General features: G+C 48.5%; 1 protein-coding gene across 1 annotated transcript in view; it reads left to right on the top strand.

Annotated features, from left to right (window-relative positions):
• The window catches only part of ppp1r14ab (protein phosphatase 1, regulatory (inhibitor) subunit 14Ab), an 89,135-nt gene extending 75,363 nt beyond the window's left edge, over nt 1-13,772 (top strand). Inside the window, exon 4 of the mRNA XM_059985009.1 lies at nt 11,958-13,772. Coding sequence (XP_059840992.1) covers nt 11,958-12,047 — 90 coding nt within the window. The 3' untranslated portion in view covers nt 12,048-13,772. The remainder of the gene's footprint in view (nt 1-11,957) is intronic.
• Nucleotides 13,773-14,051: the final 279 nt, after the last annotated feature.

Here is a 14,051-nt window from a genome sequence, read left to right as displayed (position 1 = left end):
AGCTGATAAATGAGGCCCTGTACACTGTTCTTGATCTACCTCTGGAAAGGAGATACAAGTGTTGGGCTGCAGTTCCTACTTATTTAGAGATATAGCTTGCCCCAGTGAGCCATGCCACATGGGAACCACTGACTGACAGCTTATCTGAGTTGTTCTGCCACTTGTTGTAGGCCTTGTTCAGCTTGTGATTACAAGTCTGAATTGGACAGTCAGCAATGACTGTGTTTATGGCTGTGTTTTATCAGGATGACAGGGCCAAGCAGAAATTACTCCATCCTTGACTCCTGCTCTGACCGTGCTCACAGCACAGCAGAACGACAACTCTATATCAGGCTGGGCGTGAGAGCCAGCCCTCGGCCAACACCGCATCCTCACAGATTCTTTCACTCCAGCTCCATCGCAAGCACACGGTGAGATGTGTCATCGACCAACGCAGTCCAAGCGTGCAGTTCCAACAGAGCTCGTTCACAATTGACTAACCCGAACCTGTACATCTTAGACCACGGAACAGTACAACTGACCTATTTAACCCTAACCCCAGTGCAGGGCTGGGCATGAGAGCCAGCCCTCGGCCAACACCACATTCTCACAGATTCCTTCACTACAGCTCCATCGCAAACACACGGTGAGATGTGTCATCGACCAACGCAGTCCTAACCCCAGTGCAGGCCATTCGGCCTATAATGGTGCATTAATCTGTTAACCTTCTCTAAGATTGATCTTATCCTTCCCTCCCACATCTACGTATCTAGTGGTTTCTTAAGTATCCCCAGTGTATCTGCTTGTACAGACAGACAGACATACTTTATTGATCCCGAGGGAAACTGGGTTTCGTTACAGCCGCACCAACCAAGAATAGTGTAGAAATATAGCAATATAAAACCATAAATAATTAAATAATAAGTTAATCATGCCGTGGACCACCACACCTGGCAGTGTGTTCCATAATCCCCATCATTCTCTGTGTAAAATATCTACCTCTGACACATCCCCCCCTATACTTTCCTCCAATCACCTTAAAATTATGCCCCCCTGGTCTTAGCCATTTCAGCCCTGGAAGTAAGTGGCAATCTATGCTCGATCTGTACCCCTTATCATCATGTACACCTGGTTGTTGGAATAGAATGATAGAAAGGTACAGGCAGGAAATCCTTTTGGCCCATCTAGTCCATGCTGACCCTTTTGAAGCATAGGGCCCTCAAAAGGAAACATCCACTGCACATCCACTCTATCTAGATCTTTCCATATTCGATAGGTTTCAAAGAGAATCTCCCTCTCATTCTTCCAAACTCCAGTGAGTACAGGCCCACAGCCATCAAACACTCCTCGTACATTAACCCTTCCATTCACAGAATCACTCTCATGCACCAGCAAGAAACTCACGCAGTCAGAGAGAGAACATACAAACTCCTTTCGGTCAGCAATCGAACCCCAATCGGTGATCAATTTCACCAACCGCTACACTACTGTGCCGCCCACAACTGGTTCCATTACTGTCCCTGACGGAGAATCAGAACCGGGCACATCTCATGTGAAATCTGGTGTCTTTGCAGCAGCAGAACATTTCAATGCATAATAATAAAACAAATGTGATTTACAGCCAGTGTATTTAGAAATAGATATATACACACACACACAATAGTTAAATAAGAAGTCCAAAAATAGAAATAAAACATAGTGAGGTAGTTCACAGGCCATTTAGAACAGCGATGCGGAAAAACTTTTTCACCCAGAGAGTTGTGGATATGTGGAATGCTCTGCCCCAGAAGGCAATGGAGGCCAAGTCTCTGGATGCACTCAAGAGAGAGTTAGATAGAGCTCTTATAGATAGCGGGGTCAGGGGATATGGGGAGAGGGCAGGAACGGGGTACTGATGATCACAGTGAATGGTGGTGCTGGCTAGAAGGGCCGAATGGCCTACTCCTGCACCTGCTGTATATTGCCTATTGTCTAAAATGTTGCCCATCTCTGGAACTGTCATGTTGGCACTCGTCCAGCCAAGAATGATGATATGAATACTTGAGGAATATTCCAATTGAACTGTTCCACATATGACCTTTCATAGTGACACATTCCTTTATATGGAAATTTGGACTGGATTTGTATCTTTGCCTGGATACCATTCTGTACGCTTGGACGCAACACAAGGGGCATTTTGACCAGCTCAGATGGTTACCCATGGAAACGGGGAAGTGGAGTCTCTTTCACCCCCCCCCACCCCCCCACTCGGGACTGTGTCTGGCGACTGCAGTACTCTGAAGGAGCATTTTATTGCAAGAAGGTTGGAGCACAAACACTCCAGAATCAGAATCGGGTTTATTATTGGCGGCCTGTGTCGTGAAATTTGTTAACTTAGCAGCAGCGGTTCAATGCAATACATAATATAGAAGAAGAAAAAAAAATAAAAATAATAACAATGAATAAATAAATCAATTCCAGTATACATATATTGAATAATATCATGCAGAAAAACAGAAATAATATATATTTAAAAAGTGAGGTTGTGTTCATGGGTTCAATGTTCATTTAGGAATCGGATGGCAGAGGGGAAGAGGCTGTTCCTGAATCACTGAGTGTGTGTCTTCAGGCTCCTGTACCTCCTCCCTGATGGTAGCAATGAGAAGAGGGCATGTCCTGGGTGATGGGGGTCCTTAATGATGGATGCCCCCTTTCTGAGACACCGCTCCCTGAAGATGTCCTGGGTACTTTGTAGGCTAGTAGGCTAGTGCCCAAGATGGAGCCGAATAAATTTACAACCCCCTGCAGCTTCTTTAGGGCCTATACAGTAGCCCCCCCCCCCCCCATATCAGACAGTGATGTAGCCTGTGGAAATGGTCCCGGTGCAGGTCAATGGGAGCAGGTAGTTTAAGTGGCTTGACGTGGACCAGAAGGGCTGAAGGGCCTGTTTCTGTGCTGTACCTTTCTATGACTCTATGACTGTAAAGCAGGAGAGGGATAATAAATCAGTCATAATGAAATGGCAGAGCAGACTTGATGGGCTGAATGGCCTAATTCTGCTCCTATGTCTTATGGTCAAAGTCAAGTCATGCACAAATGCACGTAGATACAATGAAAAGCTTACGTGCAGCAGCTTTTGGCTAAAGGACAGCTTCTGTCCCTCTCTTATCAGACTCTTGAAGGGACCTTGTGTTAGTGAAGCTTGGGTCTCGGTCTCGCTTGGGGAGGAAGAACCGTGAGGCGGCCCTCGTCCGAGAATTAGAGGCGGAGGCAATCGGCAACTTCAATTATTTCAGAAGACCTGTCCCGGGTCACACAGCACCGCCTCTACTTCCTTAGGAGTTTGTGGAAATCCGGCATGAATCTGAAACTTTGACAGACTTCTGTGGATTAACACCCTGGAGACTGCACACCCAGAGGCTGTCTTCATCTTCACCGGTGACTTTAATCGAGCGTTGCTGACGGAAGTCTCTCCAAAGTTTGTGAGCCCTCATGGAGATAACACAGTTGCCCACTGCTACACCCCCCTCCGCAACACTTACAAAGCTCTCCTTCGCCCAGCTTTTGGGGAATCAGATCACTCTTCGATCCTGCTTTTGCCGACATGCAGGCAGAAGCTGACACAAGAGGTGGCCATAGTTCAAACCATCCTCTGTTGGTCCAACCAGTCAGCCTCCATGATGCAGGACTGACTCGATGACATCTTCCACGATGAGGACGTCTCCAAGTTCACTGATGGAGTCTCGTGCTTCGGCCTGAAGTGCTTCGACGATGTTGTCCCCCGGAAGTCGATCAGGGTCTTCCCAGACCAGAAACCCTGGATCGATCGATCCATGTGAGCAGCACTTACAGCACGACACAGAGCTTACATTGCCGGCAATCAGCAGGAGCTCAAGAAAAGCTGCTATGATCTACGCAAAGCTATCGAGGCTGCGAAACAACAATACAAGGGACAAGAGTAAATCAAGATTCACAACGAATAGCACAGCGAGGGCTGCATACCATCGCAGACTTCAAAGCCAATCGTTGTGGTGCCGCCAACGTCACGGCCTCTCTCCCAGACGAGCTCGATCGCTTTTACGCTCGGTTCGATGTTGCTAACTCTGAGCCTCCGAGGAAAGCCACCGCTACAACCTGCAACCTGGTCATCCCTGAGGCTGAGGTACGCAGATGTTTCCAACGAGTGGACAGTCGCAAGGCTGTGGGACGGATGACATCCCAGGGTGGGTACTCAGGATGTGCACAACACAACTGGCAGGTGTGTTTGTTGACATTTTTAATCTCTCCCTCTCCCAGTGCAGAGTGCCCTCGCTTCAAAACATCCACCATTGTCCCTGTACCCAAAAAGACCAAGGTTACATGTGTGAATGACTGACGTCCTGTCACACTCACCTCAATAATAAGCAAATGCTTTGAGAGGCTGGTCAAGGATTACATCTGCAGCTTGCTACCACCCACACCGGACACAATCGACTACCGACACAATCGATCGACAGATGACACAATAACCACTGTTCTGCATACCATCTTTACACAAGAAGGGTGCTCATGTGAGAATGCTGTTCTTAGATTACAGTTCAGCATTCAACATCATAATTCCATCCAGGCTCGACAGGAAGCTCAGAGACTTCGGCCTTCACCCTGCCTTGTGCAGCTGGATCCTGGACTTCCTGTCAGATCACTGGCGGGGGGTAAGAGTGGGCTCCCTCACCTCCACCCCTTTGACTCTCAATGCGGGAGCTCCTCAGGGCTGTGTACTAAGTCCCCTCCTTTACTCCCTGTATATCCATGACTGTGCTCTGATCTGCTAATTAAATTTGCCAATGACACTATATTGATTGGCCTAATCTCAAATAATAACAAAGTCATCTCTTTGACACAGTGGTGTCAAGAAAACAACCTCTCCCTCAATGTTACAAAAACAAAGGAGCTGGTTGTGGATTACAGGAGGAATGGAGACGGGCTAACCCCTAGTGACATCAATGGATCTGGGGTTGAGAGGGTGAACAGCTTTAAGTACCTCGACATCCACATCACTGAGGACCTCACGTGCTCTGTACACACCAGCTGTGTGGTGAAAAAGGCATAAGAGCACCTCTTTCACCCCAGACAATTGAGGAAGTTTGGTGTGGGCCCCCAAATCCTAAAGACTTTCTATAGGGGCACAATTGAGAGCATCCTGACTGGCTGCATCACTGCCAGATATGGGAACTGTACCTCCCTCAATCGCAGGACTCTGCAGAGAGTGGTGCGGACAGCCCAGCACATCTGTCATTGTGAACTTCCCATGATCCAAGACATTTACAAAGACAGGTGTGAAAAAAGGGTCTGAAGGATCACTGGGGACCCGAGTCCCCCATCCACAAAGTATTCCAGCTGTTACCATGCGGGAAGTGGTACCGCAGCATAAAAGGCAGAAACAACAGGCTCCGGGACAGCTTCTTCCACCGGGCCATCAGACTGATCAACTCAGACTGGCTTGAGTGTACTCCATATTACATTGACTGTTCTATTTATTATAAATTATCATAAATTATTATGATTTGTGTTGGCACGTGGCCTAGTGGGCAAGGCATCAGACTAGTAACCTGAAGGTCACTGGTTCGAGCCTCAGCTGAGGCAGAGTGTTTGTGTCCTTGAAGAAGGCACTTAATAACACATTGGTCTGTGACGTCACCAGTGCCAAGCTGCATGGGTCCTAGTGCCCTTCCCTTGGACAACATCGGTGGCGTGGAGAGGGGAAGGCCTGCAGCTTGGGCAACTGCCGGTCTCCCGTACAACCCTGCCCAGGCCTGCGCCCTGGAAACTCCAGGCGCAGATCCATGGTCTCTCAAGACCAACGGATGCCACCACCACTTTGATTGCACATTTAGATGGAGACATAACGTAAAGATGTTTACTCCTCATGTATGTGCAGAAATAAAGTCAGTTCATTTCAATTCTAGATGTGTGGTGGAGAGTATACTGACAGGCTGCATCACGGCCTGGTATGGAAACACCAATGCCCTTGAATGAAAAATCCTACAGAAAGTAGTGGCCCATTTTCTCACCCCAGCCAAATCATGGGACAATTGACAATGAACAATTAACCTTCTAACGGTACGTCTTTACGCTGTGGGAGGAAACTGAGGAAGCCCACGTGGTCACGGGGAGAAACATTCAAACTTCCTAACAGAGGACGCCGGAACTGAACCTGAGCTGTAATAGTGCCGCCCCGATCACTACGCTCCCCTGGCACTCCATCCTTCCCGCAGCACCTCCTGTAGTGTTGGTACTGCGTGGAATCACTGGGTTGGCCTCTTTGACAAAGACGGTGCCACAGAGGAGAGCAGGACCACATACGGTTGTGAGGGGGACTGACTGAACGGCTGTCTCCCTGCACCGGGGAGTTTGGAAGTGAGGGGGGGGCACAGCCTTGGGGCAAGGTCACCGCCAGGTGGGATAAGATGGGAAACTTCATCTTTGTTCACCAGTCTTTGGAAATCTTCACAGTGGGCAGGGAATGGTTGGCTAACGGTGTGCAGAACATAAGACAATACAGGCCCTTCAGCCCACAATGTCGTGCTGACCTCTCAACCTAATCTAAAATCAACCCATCCCTTCCCATCTATGTAACCCTCATTTTCCTGTCATCCATGAGCCAATCTCTTATCTGCTTCTGGCAACAAGTTCCACACATCGACCACTCTCTGTGTAAAAAAAACTATCTCCTACATTCCCCCCACCTTTACTTTCCCCTCCATCACCTTTAAATTAAAGACAATAGACAGTAGGTGCAGGAGTAGGCCATTCAGCCCTTCTAGCCAGCACCACCATTCACTGTGATCATGGCTGATCGTAAACAATCGGTACCCCGTTCCTGCCCTCTCCCCATATCCCTTGACCCTGCTATCTATAAGAGCTCTATCTAACTCTCTCTTGAATGCATCCAGAGACTTGGCCTCCACTGCCTTCTGGGGCAGAGCATTCCACATATCCACCACTCTCTGGGTGAAAAAGTTTTTCCCCATCTCTGTTCTAAATGACCTACCCCTTATTCCTAAACTGTGGCCTCTAGTTCTGGACTCACCCATCATGCTTCCTGCCTCCAGGGTGTCCAATCCCTTAATAATCTTATATGTTTCAATCAGATCCCCTCTCATCCTTCTAAATTCCGGTGAATTATGCCCCCTCATATTAGCCCAGGGAATAATGCCTCTGGCTGTCCACTCCATCTATGCCTCTTATCATTTTGTACGCTCTATCAAGTCACCTCTCAACCTCCTTCGCTCCAGAGAGAGAAGTCCTAGCTCACTCAACCTACCCTCATAAGGCATGCCCTCTAGTAAATCTCCTCTCTGAAACGTACTCATCCTTCCTGTATTGAGGTGACCAGAACTCGTGTAGTCTGAGTGTGTTTATGCCTGAGGCTGATTGATGCTCGGCTTGTAAACAGCGAGGGACTGGAATGTGGCGAGAACAGATGGCGAGGAGGCCGCGACCACAGGGCAGGGCCGACGTCAAAGCCGGCAGTCACCAAGATGCTGAGAGAGTTAAAGCACATAGGCAGGGAGGGAGCTACCTCCATGGAGAGTGCCCCAGGCCACATCACACAACCGTTCACCAACGGGATACAATCAAGATTACCTTTATTTGTCACACGTACATCAGAATGGTTGGGTTGAGTTGTCCTCTGATCTTGGCAATCCATTTGCAAATGTTTCATCACCATACGAGGAGACATCATCGGTGCGCTGTTCACTTACGGTGTGTCCTCCGAATGCCATGAAGATCGAGAGGGGCACAGATTCAACCGGGCATCAGTGAAAGTCGCGGCACAGGCAAACCGCAGCACGCAAGAGAAGTGCGGTTTTCCGCTAGCAGTTCTCTAAAGAGACGTGTAAACTTCAATCCCATTTGTAGGCCAATGCAGGCAAAATTCCTGACCACATACAAAGTTTGCCACTCAACCCATCAGTGACAAGACCCCCTCCCTACGTCACAACTGAGTTTCTGTAATGACGGCCAGTCAGCTGATTGGTGAGCTTGGCAGTGGGATTCTGTTGGACGCCTCCCCCCTTTCTGTTTTCCGAAGGGATCGCTCCCTACGCGGCTCCCTTGTCCTTTCGTCCCTCCCCATTGATCTCCCTCCTGATAGTTATCCTTGCAAGTGGAACAAGTGCTACACCTGCGCCTACACCTCCTCCCTCACTACCGTTCAGGGCCTCAAACAGTCCTTCCAGGTGAGGCGACCTTCACCTGTGAGTCTGTTGGGGTCACCTACGATGTCCTGTGCTCCCGGTGTGTCCTCCTGTAGATCAGTGGGACTTGACATAGATTGGGAGACCACTTCGCCGAGCACCGGTAGGAAAAGCGGGATCTCACAATGGCCACCCATTTTAGTTCCCCTTCCCATTCCCATTCTGCTGCCACGATGAGGCCACACTCTGGTTGGAGGAGCAACACCTTATATTCCATCTAGGCAGCCTCGATCCTGACTTCTCGGACTTCCGGTAATTACCCCCACCCCTTCCCCTTTCCCTCTCTCAATATCTCCTCCCTCTGGTGCTCCTCCCCCTTCCCTTTCCTCCATGGTCCTCTGCCCTCTCCTATCAGATTCCCCCTTCTCCAGCCAGCAGTCATCTTCCCAGCTCTCACCCTCCCCCTGTCTGGGTTTCACCTGCCACCTCCCTCCCCCCCCTCTTTCTTGCTCTGACTTCTCACCTTTTATTTCCAGTCCTGATGAAGGATCCAGGCCCAAGATGTTGACTGTTCGCCATGGACACTGCCTGGCCTGCTGAGTTCCTCTGGCATTTCGTGTGTGTTGCTTCAGACTTACAGCATCTGCAGATTTTCCCTTGTTTACACAGTTCTCCAGATGTGACCTAACCAGAGTTTTATGAAGTTCCAACATAACTTCTTGGCTTTTGAACTTACTGCCTCAACAAATAAAAGCAAGCATTCCAATGGCTTTCTTAACGACCCATTTGTAATCTTATGAACCTCTATCAGATCTCCCCATTAGTCTCCACTGCTCCAGTGAAAACGACCCAAGTCTAAACAGTGGGGGGATTTAATGGGAACTGTCCTCAAGCCTGGTGGGACGTGCTTTCAGGCTTTTGTATCTTCTGCCGGAAAGGAGAGGGGAGAAGGGAGAACGTCCAGGATGGGCGGGGTCTTTGATTGCACTGGCTGCTTTACTGAGGCAGTGAGAGGTGTAGACAGAGCCTATCGAGGGGCAGCCGGTTCCTGTGATGTGCTGAGCTGCGCCCGGGGTCGTTCTTGAACCTGGAAAGAATGCTGGCCAATTCCAGCAACTCGCGCCTCTGGGGCGTGGGAGGAAACCGGAGCACTCGGATACAGATTCAGGGATAGGAACGATGTGAGGGACGCGAGCCTAACTTCAGTGCGTCCCTCAGCACGTACTCCAGCCGCCTGGAGTGTGCCAGTCAGCAGCATTCTTCCATGGACATGTTGATGTGCTGGCGGGCTGCAGGGTGTGTTTCACTGAGCTGACGTTGGGAACAGCCCGTAGCCTCTGCCCTGAAGCTGGTCAGGTTGAACTGTGACACGATTCTGCGTCTCAAAGACGTGCAGGCTGGTGGCCAGGATGGGAAATAGTTCGGCTTCTGAACTGCCTGCTGCATCACAAAGTGTCACCAGTTAATCTGTACTGTACCTGACGATGTTTAATTTATGTACTTTACTGTGTTTATCTAACTGTAGATTTCATCCTTCCTTTCCCAAGCTATTGTGTGTTATAATTACTACTGTGCTTTACACCCTGATCCAGAGAAATGTCATCTCGTTTGACCGTATACATGTATATAGTTAAGTGACAATAAACTTGACTTAATTGTTCACTGTAAATTACCGCTGGTATATCAGTGAGGGAAAGAATCTGGGGAGATTTAATGGGTCAAGTCCATTCAGCCCACAGTGTTGTGCTGAACCAGGTAAAGAGCAAATCAAAAATACCCCAACGTTAATCCCTTCTCCCTATACCATGTCTGTATCTCTCCATCTTCCTCACATCCAGGTGCCTATCCAAACGTCTCTTAAAAGCCTCTAATGTATTTGCCTCTACCACCACACCAGGCATCCACCACTCTGAGTAAAAAACTTACCCCTCACATCCCCCCTAGAACCTACCCCCTCTCACCTTCAAAGGATGCCCTCTGTTATTAGACATTTCACCCGGGGAAACAGATACTCCCTGTCCACTCTATCTATGCCTCTCATAATCTTATAAACCTCTGTCAGATTTTCCCTCAGCCTCCGGTACTCCAGAGGAAACAGCCCAAGTTTATCCAGCCTCTTGTGACAACACAAGCCCTCTGAACCAGGCAGTATCCTGGTGAACCTCTTCTGCACCCTCTCCAAAGCCTCAACATCCTTCCTATCGTGGGACGACCAGACCTGTATGCAATACTGCAGGTGTAGCCTAACCATATATATTAATTGTTCAATTAATTTTCCAGTAATTACAGTACAGCTGCTTCTGTATTTTCTCTGGAAGCTTCCTGGTATTGTGTAGCAGGTGTCTGCCAACCCGCTGAAATCTGTCCACCTGATATGTTCATTGTTATCACTGGAATTTGTGTTCTCCCCAAGCACAGCTTCTCTCTCTTTTATATTCTCTCAGCTCCTCTCTCTTTGTTCATTATTTGTTCTTGTAACACTTAATAAAATTGCTTGGCAATAAGTTGGACGCCTCAATCCTGGCTCCCAAATAACCTTGGGATCGCGTTTCATCGGGATCCGGCAGTGGGCTAATCGCCTACGATCCTGTGCAAAAGACATGTGCATGGTGGTGTAGTAGCTAGCACAACGCTTTGCAGTACAAGCGACCCGGGTTCAATTCACACAGCTGCTTGCAAAGAGATCGCACTTCCTTCCCGTGTCCGACTGCTCCGGTTTCCTCCCACAGTTAGCAGTTGGTAAGTTAATTGGACATTGTAAATTGTTCTGTAATTAGGATAGGGTTAAATCTGGGGGGGGGGGTTACTGGGTGGCGTGGGTCAAAGGAGCAGCAGGGGATGTTCCACATTGTATCTCAATCAATCAATCAAGCAATAAATAAACAAACAGACATATATATACCTACAGTACTGTCCCAAAGTCTCAGGCACATACATGTAGCTAGGGTGCCTGAGATTTTCTGACAGTGCTGTATGTGTCAATGTGAAGCAGAGAGCGAGTGGGAGCAAAGGATGCTGGGGAGTGGGGGGCTACAGACACACCAGCCCTGAGACACCAGGCAAGGTCATTTGATTCCAAACAACTGGTTTATTTATCATTACAGAATGTCTCTCTGGTGCTTCCCGCTCCCTTCTTTGCCCCAACCTCTCTCAGTCCACGATAGAGACCATTATGAGAATCAGGTTTATCATCACTCACGTATGTCATGAAACAGTTTTCTTTGTGGCAGCGGTACAGTGCAATACATGAAATTACGGCAGTGCTATGTCAAGGTCTTCGGCTCCCCAGCTCTATACAATACTCTTCCACCCCCCCCACACCCCACAGTGCTGTATATACTTGTATTTTTCCAGTAATTACGGATTTTTTTCTGGAAGCCTCGTAGTTTTCAGTAGCAGGTGCCATGCAGCTGAAATCTGGTGATCTCATCGGTTAATTTTTTAACTGGAACTTGTGTTATCTCTCATCTGAGTAGTTTGCTCAGTGTACACACATTTCATTCTGCACAGTTTGACTTTTAAAGGATGTTCAACATTCAAAGTAAATTTTATATTCGAAGTACATCTGTATATGTAACCATATACAAGCCTGAGGTGTCTTTACCTTGTGAACATACACATGATAGAATCATGTTCCCCTTAAACTTCTCTCCTTTCACCCTCTGGTTGTCTTCCCTCCCAATGTAAGTGGAGAAAGCCTGTCTGTACCCCCTCATAATTCTGTACACCTCTATCAAACCTCCTCTCAATCTTCCACGTTTCAGGGAGTAAAGCATCTCGTCTGCTGACTGACGGCAGTGTTCTGTTGTTCCCTTCCAGGAATTCATCAGGGAGCTGGTGGCGAAACTCCAGGGACTCCACAAGGTGCAGGTGCAGCGAGGGGGGCAGGAGGAAGGCAAGCACCATTGAGACCCCCCCCCCATTCACTCTGTCCGCCCACGTTCGGACCTCTCCCAGAGTCAGTCACCCCCGAGACTGCCCTTGGATTCGACAACTCCCACCGGTGCAGGATAAGCTTTTAAAGGAAATTACCTTGCCAAATATATTACGTTTTGTTTGATGCTGTTTTAATATTCGGATTAAAGTTTACGATGACTCTGTGACTATGTTTTACATTGTAACCACGGTCCCAGCTTGTGTTTGTACAATGTACTGCCGATTCAGCCAGACAGGTTCAGAATCGGAACTGAGTTTAGTGTTGCCGGAATGTGACGTGAAGTTTCTTGTTATGCATCAGCAGTACATTGCGATATGTAATAATAATAGTTGTAAATTACAGTAAGTATATATATTAAAAAAGTTAAATTAAATAAGTAGTGCAAAAAAGAGGGGAAAAAAAGTAGTGAGGTAGTGTTCTTGGATTCAATGTCTGTTCAGAAATTGAATGTTTCTGAATCGCTGAGTGTGTGTCTTCAGGCTCCTGTACCTCCTCCCTGATGGCAGAGGGGAAGAAGCTGTTCCTGAATCACTGAGAGTGTGTCTTCAGGCTCCTGTACCTCCTCCCTGATGGCAGAGGAGAAGAAGCTGTTCCTGAATCACTGAGTGTGTGTCTTCAGGCTCCTGTACCTCCTCCCTGATGGCAGAGGGGAAGAAGCTGTTCCTGAATCACTGAGTGTGTGTCTTCAGGCTCCTGTACCTCCTCCCTGATGGCAGAGGGGAAGAAGCTGTTCCTGAATCACTGAGTGTGTGTCTTCAGGCTCCTGTACCTCCTCCCTGATGGCAGAGGGGAAGAAGCTGTTCCTGAATCACTGAGTGTGTGTCTTCAGGCTCCTGTACCTCCTCCCTGATGGCAGAGGGGGAGAGGGAATGTCCTGGGTGCTGGGGGTTCTTAGTCCCTTCAGAGCCATCACTCCTTGAAGGTGCCCGGGATGCTAGGGAGGCTAGTGCCCACGATGGGGCTAAGTTTACAGTGGCACCACCCCTCCCGGCTCCCCTATACCAGAGGGTGATGCAGCCCATTAGAATGCTCTCCACGGTACATCTGGAGAAATTTGCAAGTGCATTTGGTGACACACCAAATCTGCTCAAACTCCTAATAGTTATAGCTGCTGTGCCTTCTCTGCAGCTGCATCAATATACTGGGCCCAGGTTAGATCCTCACAGATACTGACACCCAGGACCTTGAAAGCATTTCAGTTCCCAGCCTTCCAGTAAACCTTGCGTCTGGTTTGTCCCTCTGCTCCCGTGCCCGTCACCCTGCAGTTCTCGAGTGAAAACAGACATTTCAGCAACAATCAGAGCAGATGTTTGTCCGAACCTGTCGGACGAATTGAAATGGGAACAGACGAAAAAAATCACCCCTCCCTGATTCAGGACTAATAGCCAATTTGTGTCTGGGGGGGGCCATTCACTAACTGTGTTACGTGGCCGTTGGGCGGGGAGGTTGGAGGGCTACAAAGCATGAATCGGCCTTGTTCCTGCTCTGTGCGGTTCACACACTGCCGCCAGCAGTGGTGGGTTCCATTCATCAGTCACCAAGGAGCCAATGGCGGTGAAGCAGTTAAGGCCCTGGGCCACCAGTCCGAGGCAAGAGTTGAAATCCCACCCATGCCAGCTGTAAAATGTAAACTCCTGTAATTAAATAAATCTAGAATTTTGAAGTCTTAACGGTAATGAATAAACTGCCTAACCACATCTGTTTTTGTTTACTGGCATTCTTTGGGGCAGTAAATCATCCAGTTTGGGCTCTGTGTGACTCCCAGGTCGGTTGTGAGGCTTGAGTTGTGAATGTCTGGAGTGTTTGGACCATTTGGACCAGCACTCGCAGGAGATTAGAGGGAATCTCATCGGAACCTATCGAATATTGGAAGACCTAGATCGAGTTGATGTGAAGAGGTTGTTGCCTATAGTGGGAGAGCCTAAGACCAGAGGGCACAGCCTCAGAATAGAGGGTTGTCCAATGACATAGAACAT

The sequence above is a fragment of the Hypanus sabinus genome, chromosome 11 (genome assembly GCF_030144855.1).
Source record: "Hypanus sabinus isolate sHypSab1 chromosome 11, sHypSab1.hap1, whole genome shotgun sequence".
Lineage (NCBI taxonomy): Eukaryota > Metazoa > Chordata > Chondrichthyes > Myliobatiformes > Dasyatidae > Hypanus > Hypanus sabinus.
The sequence above is the reverse complement of the archived record's forward strand: the minus strand, read 5'-3'. Positions and strand labels throughout refer to the sequence as shown.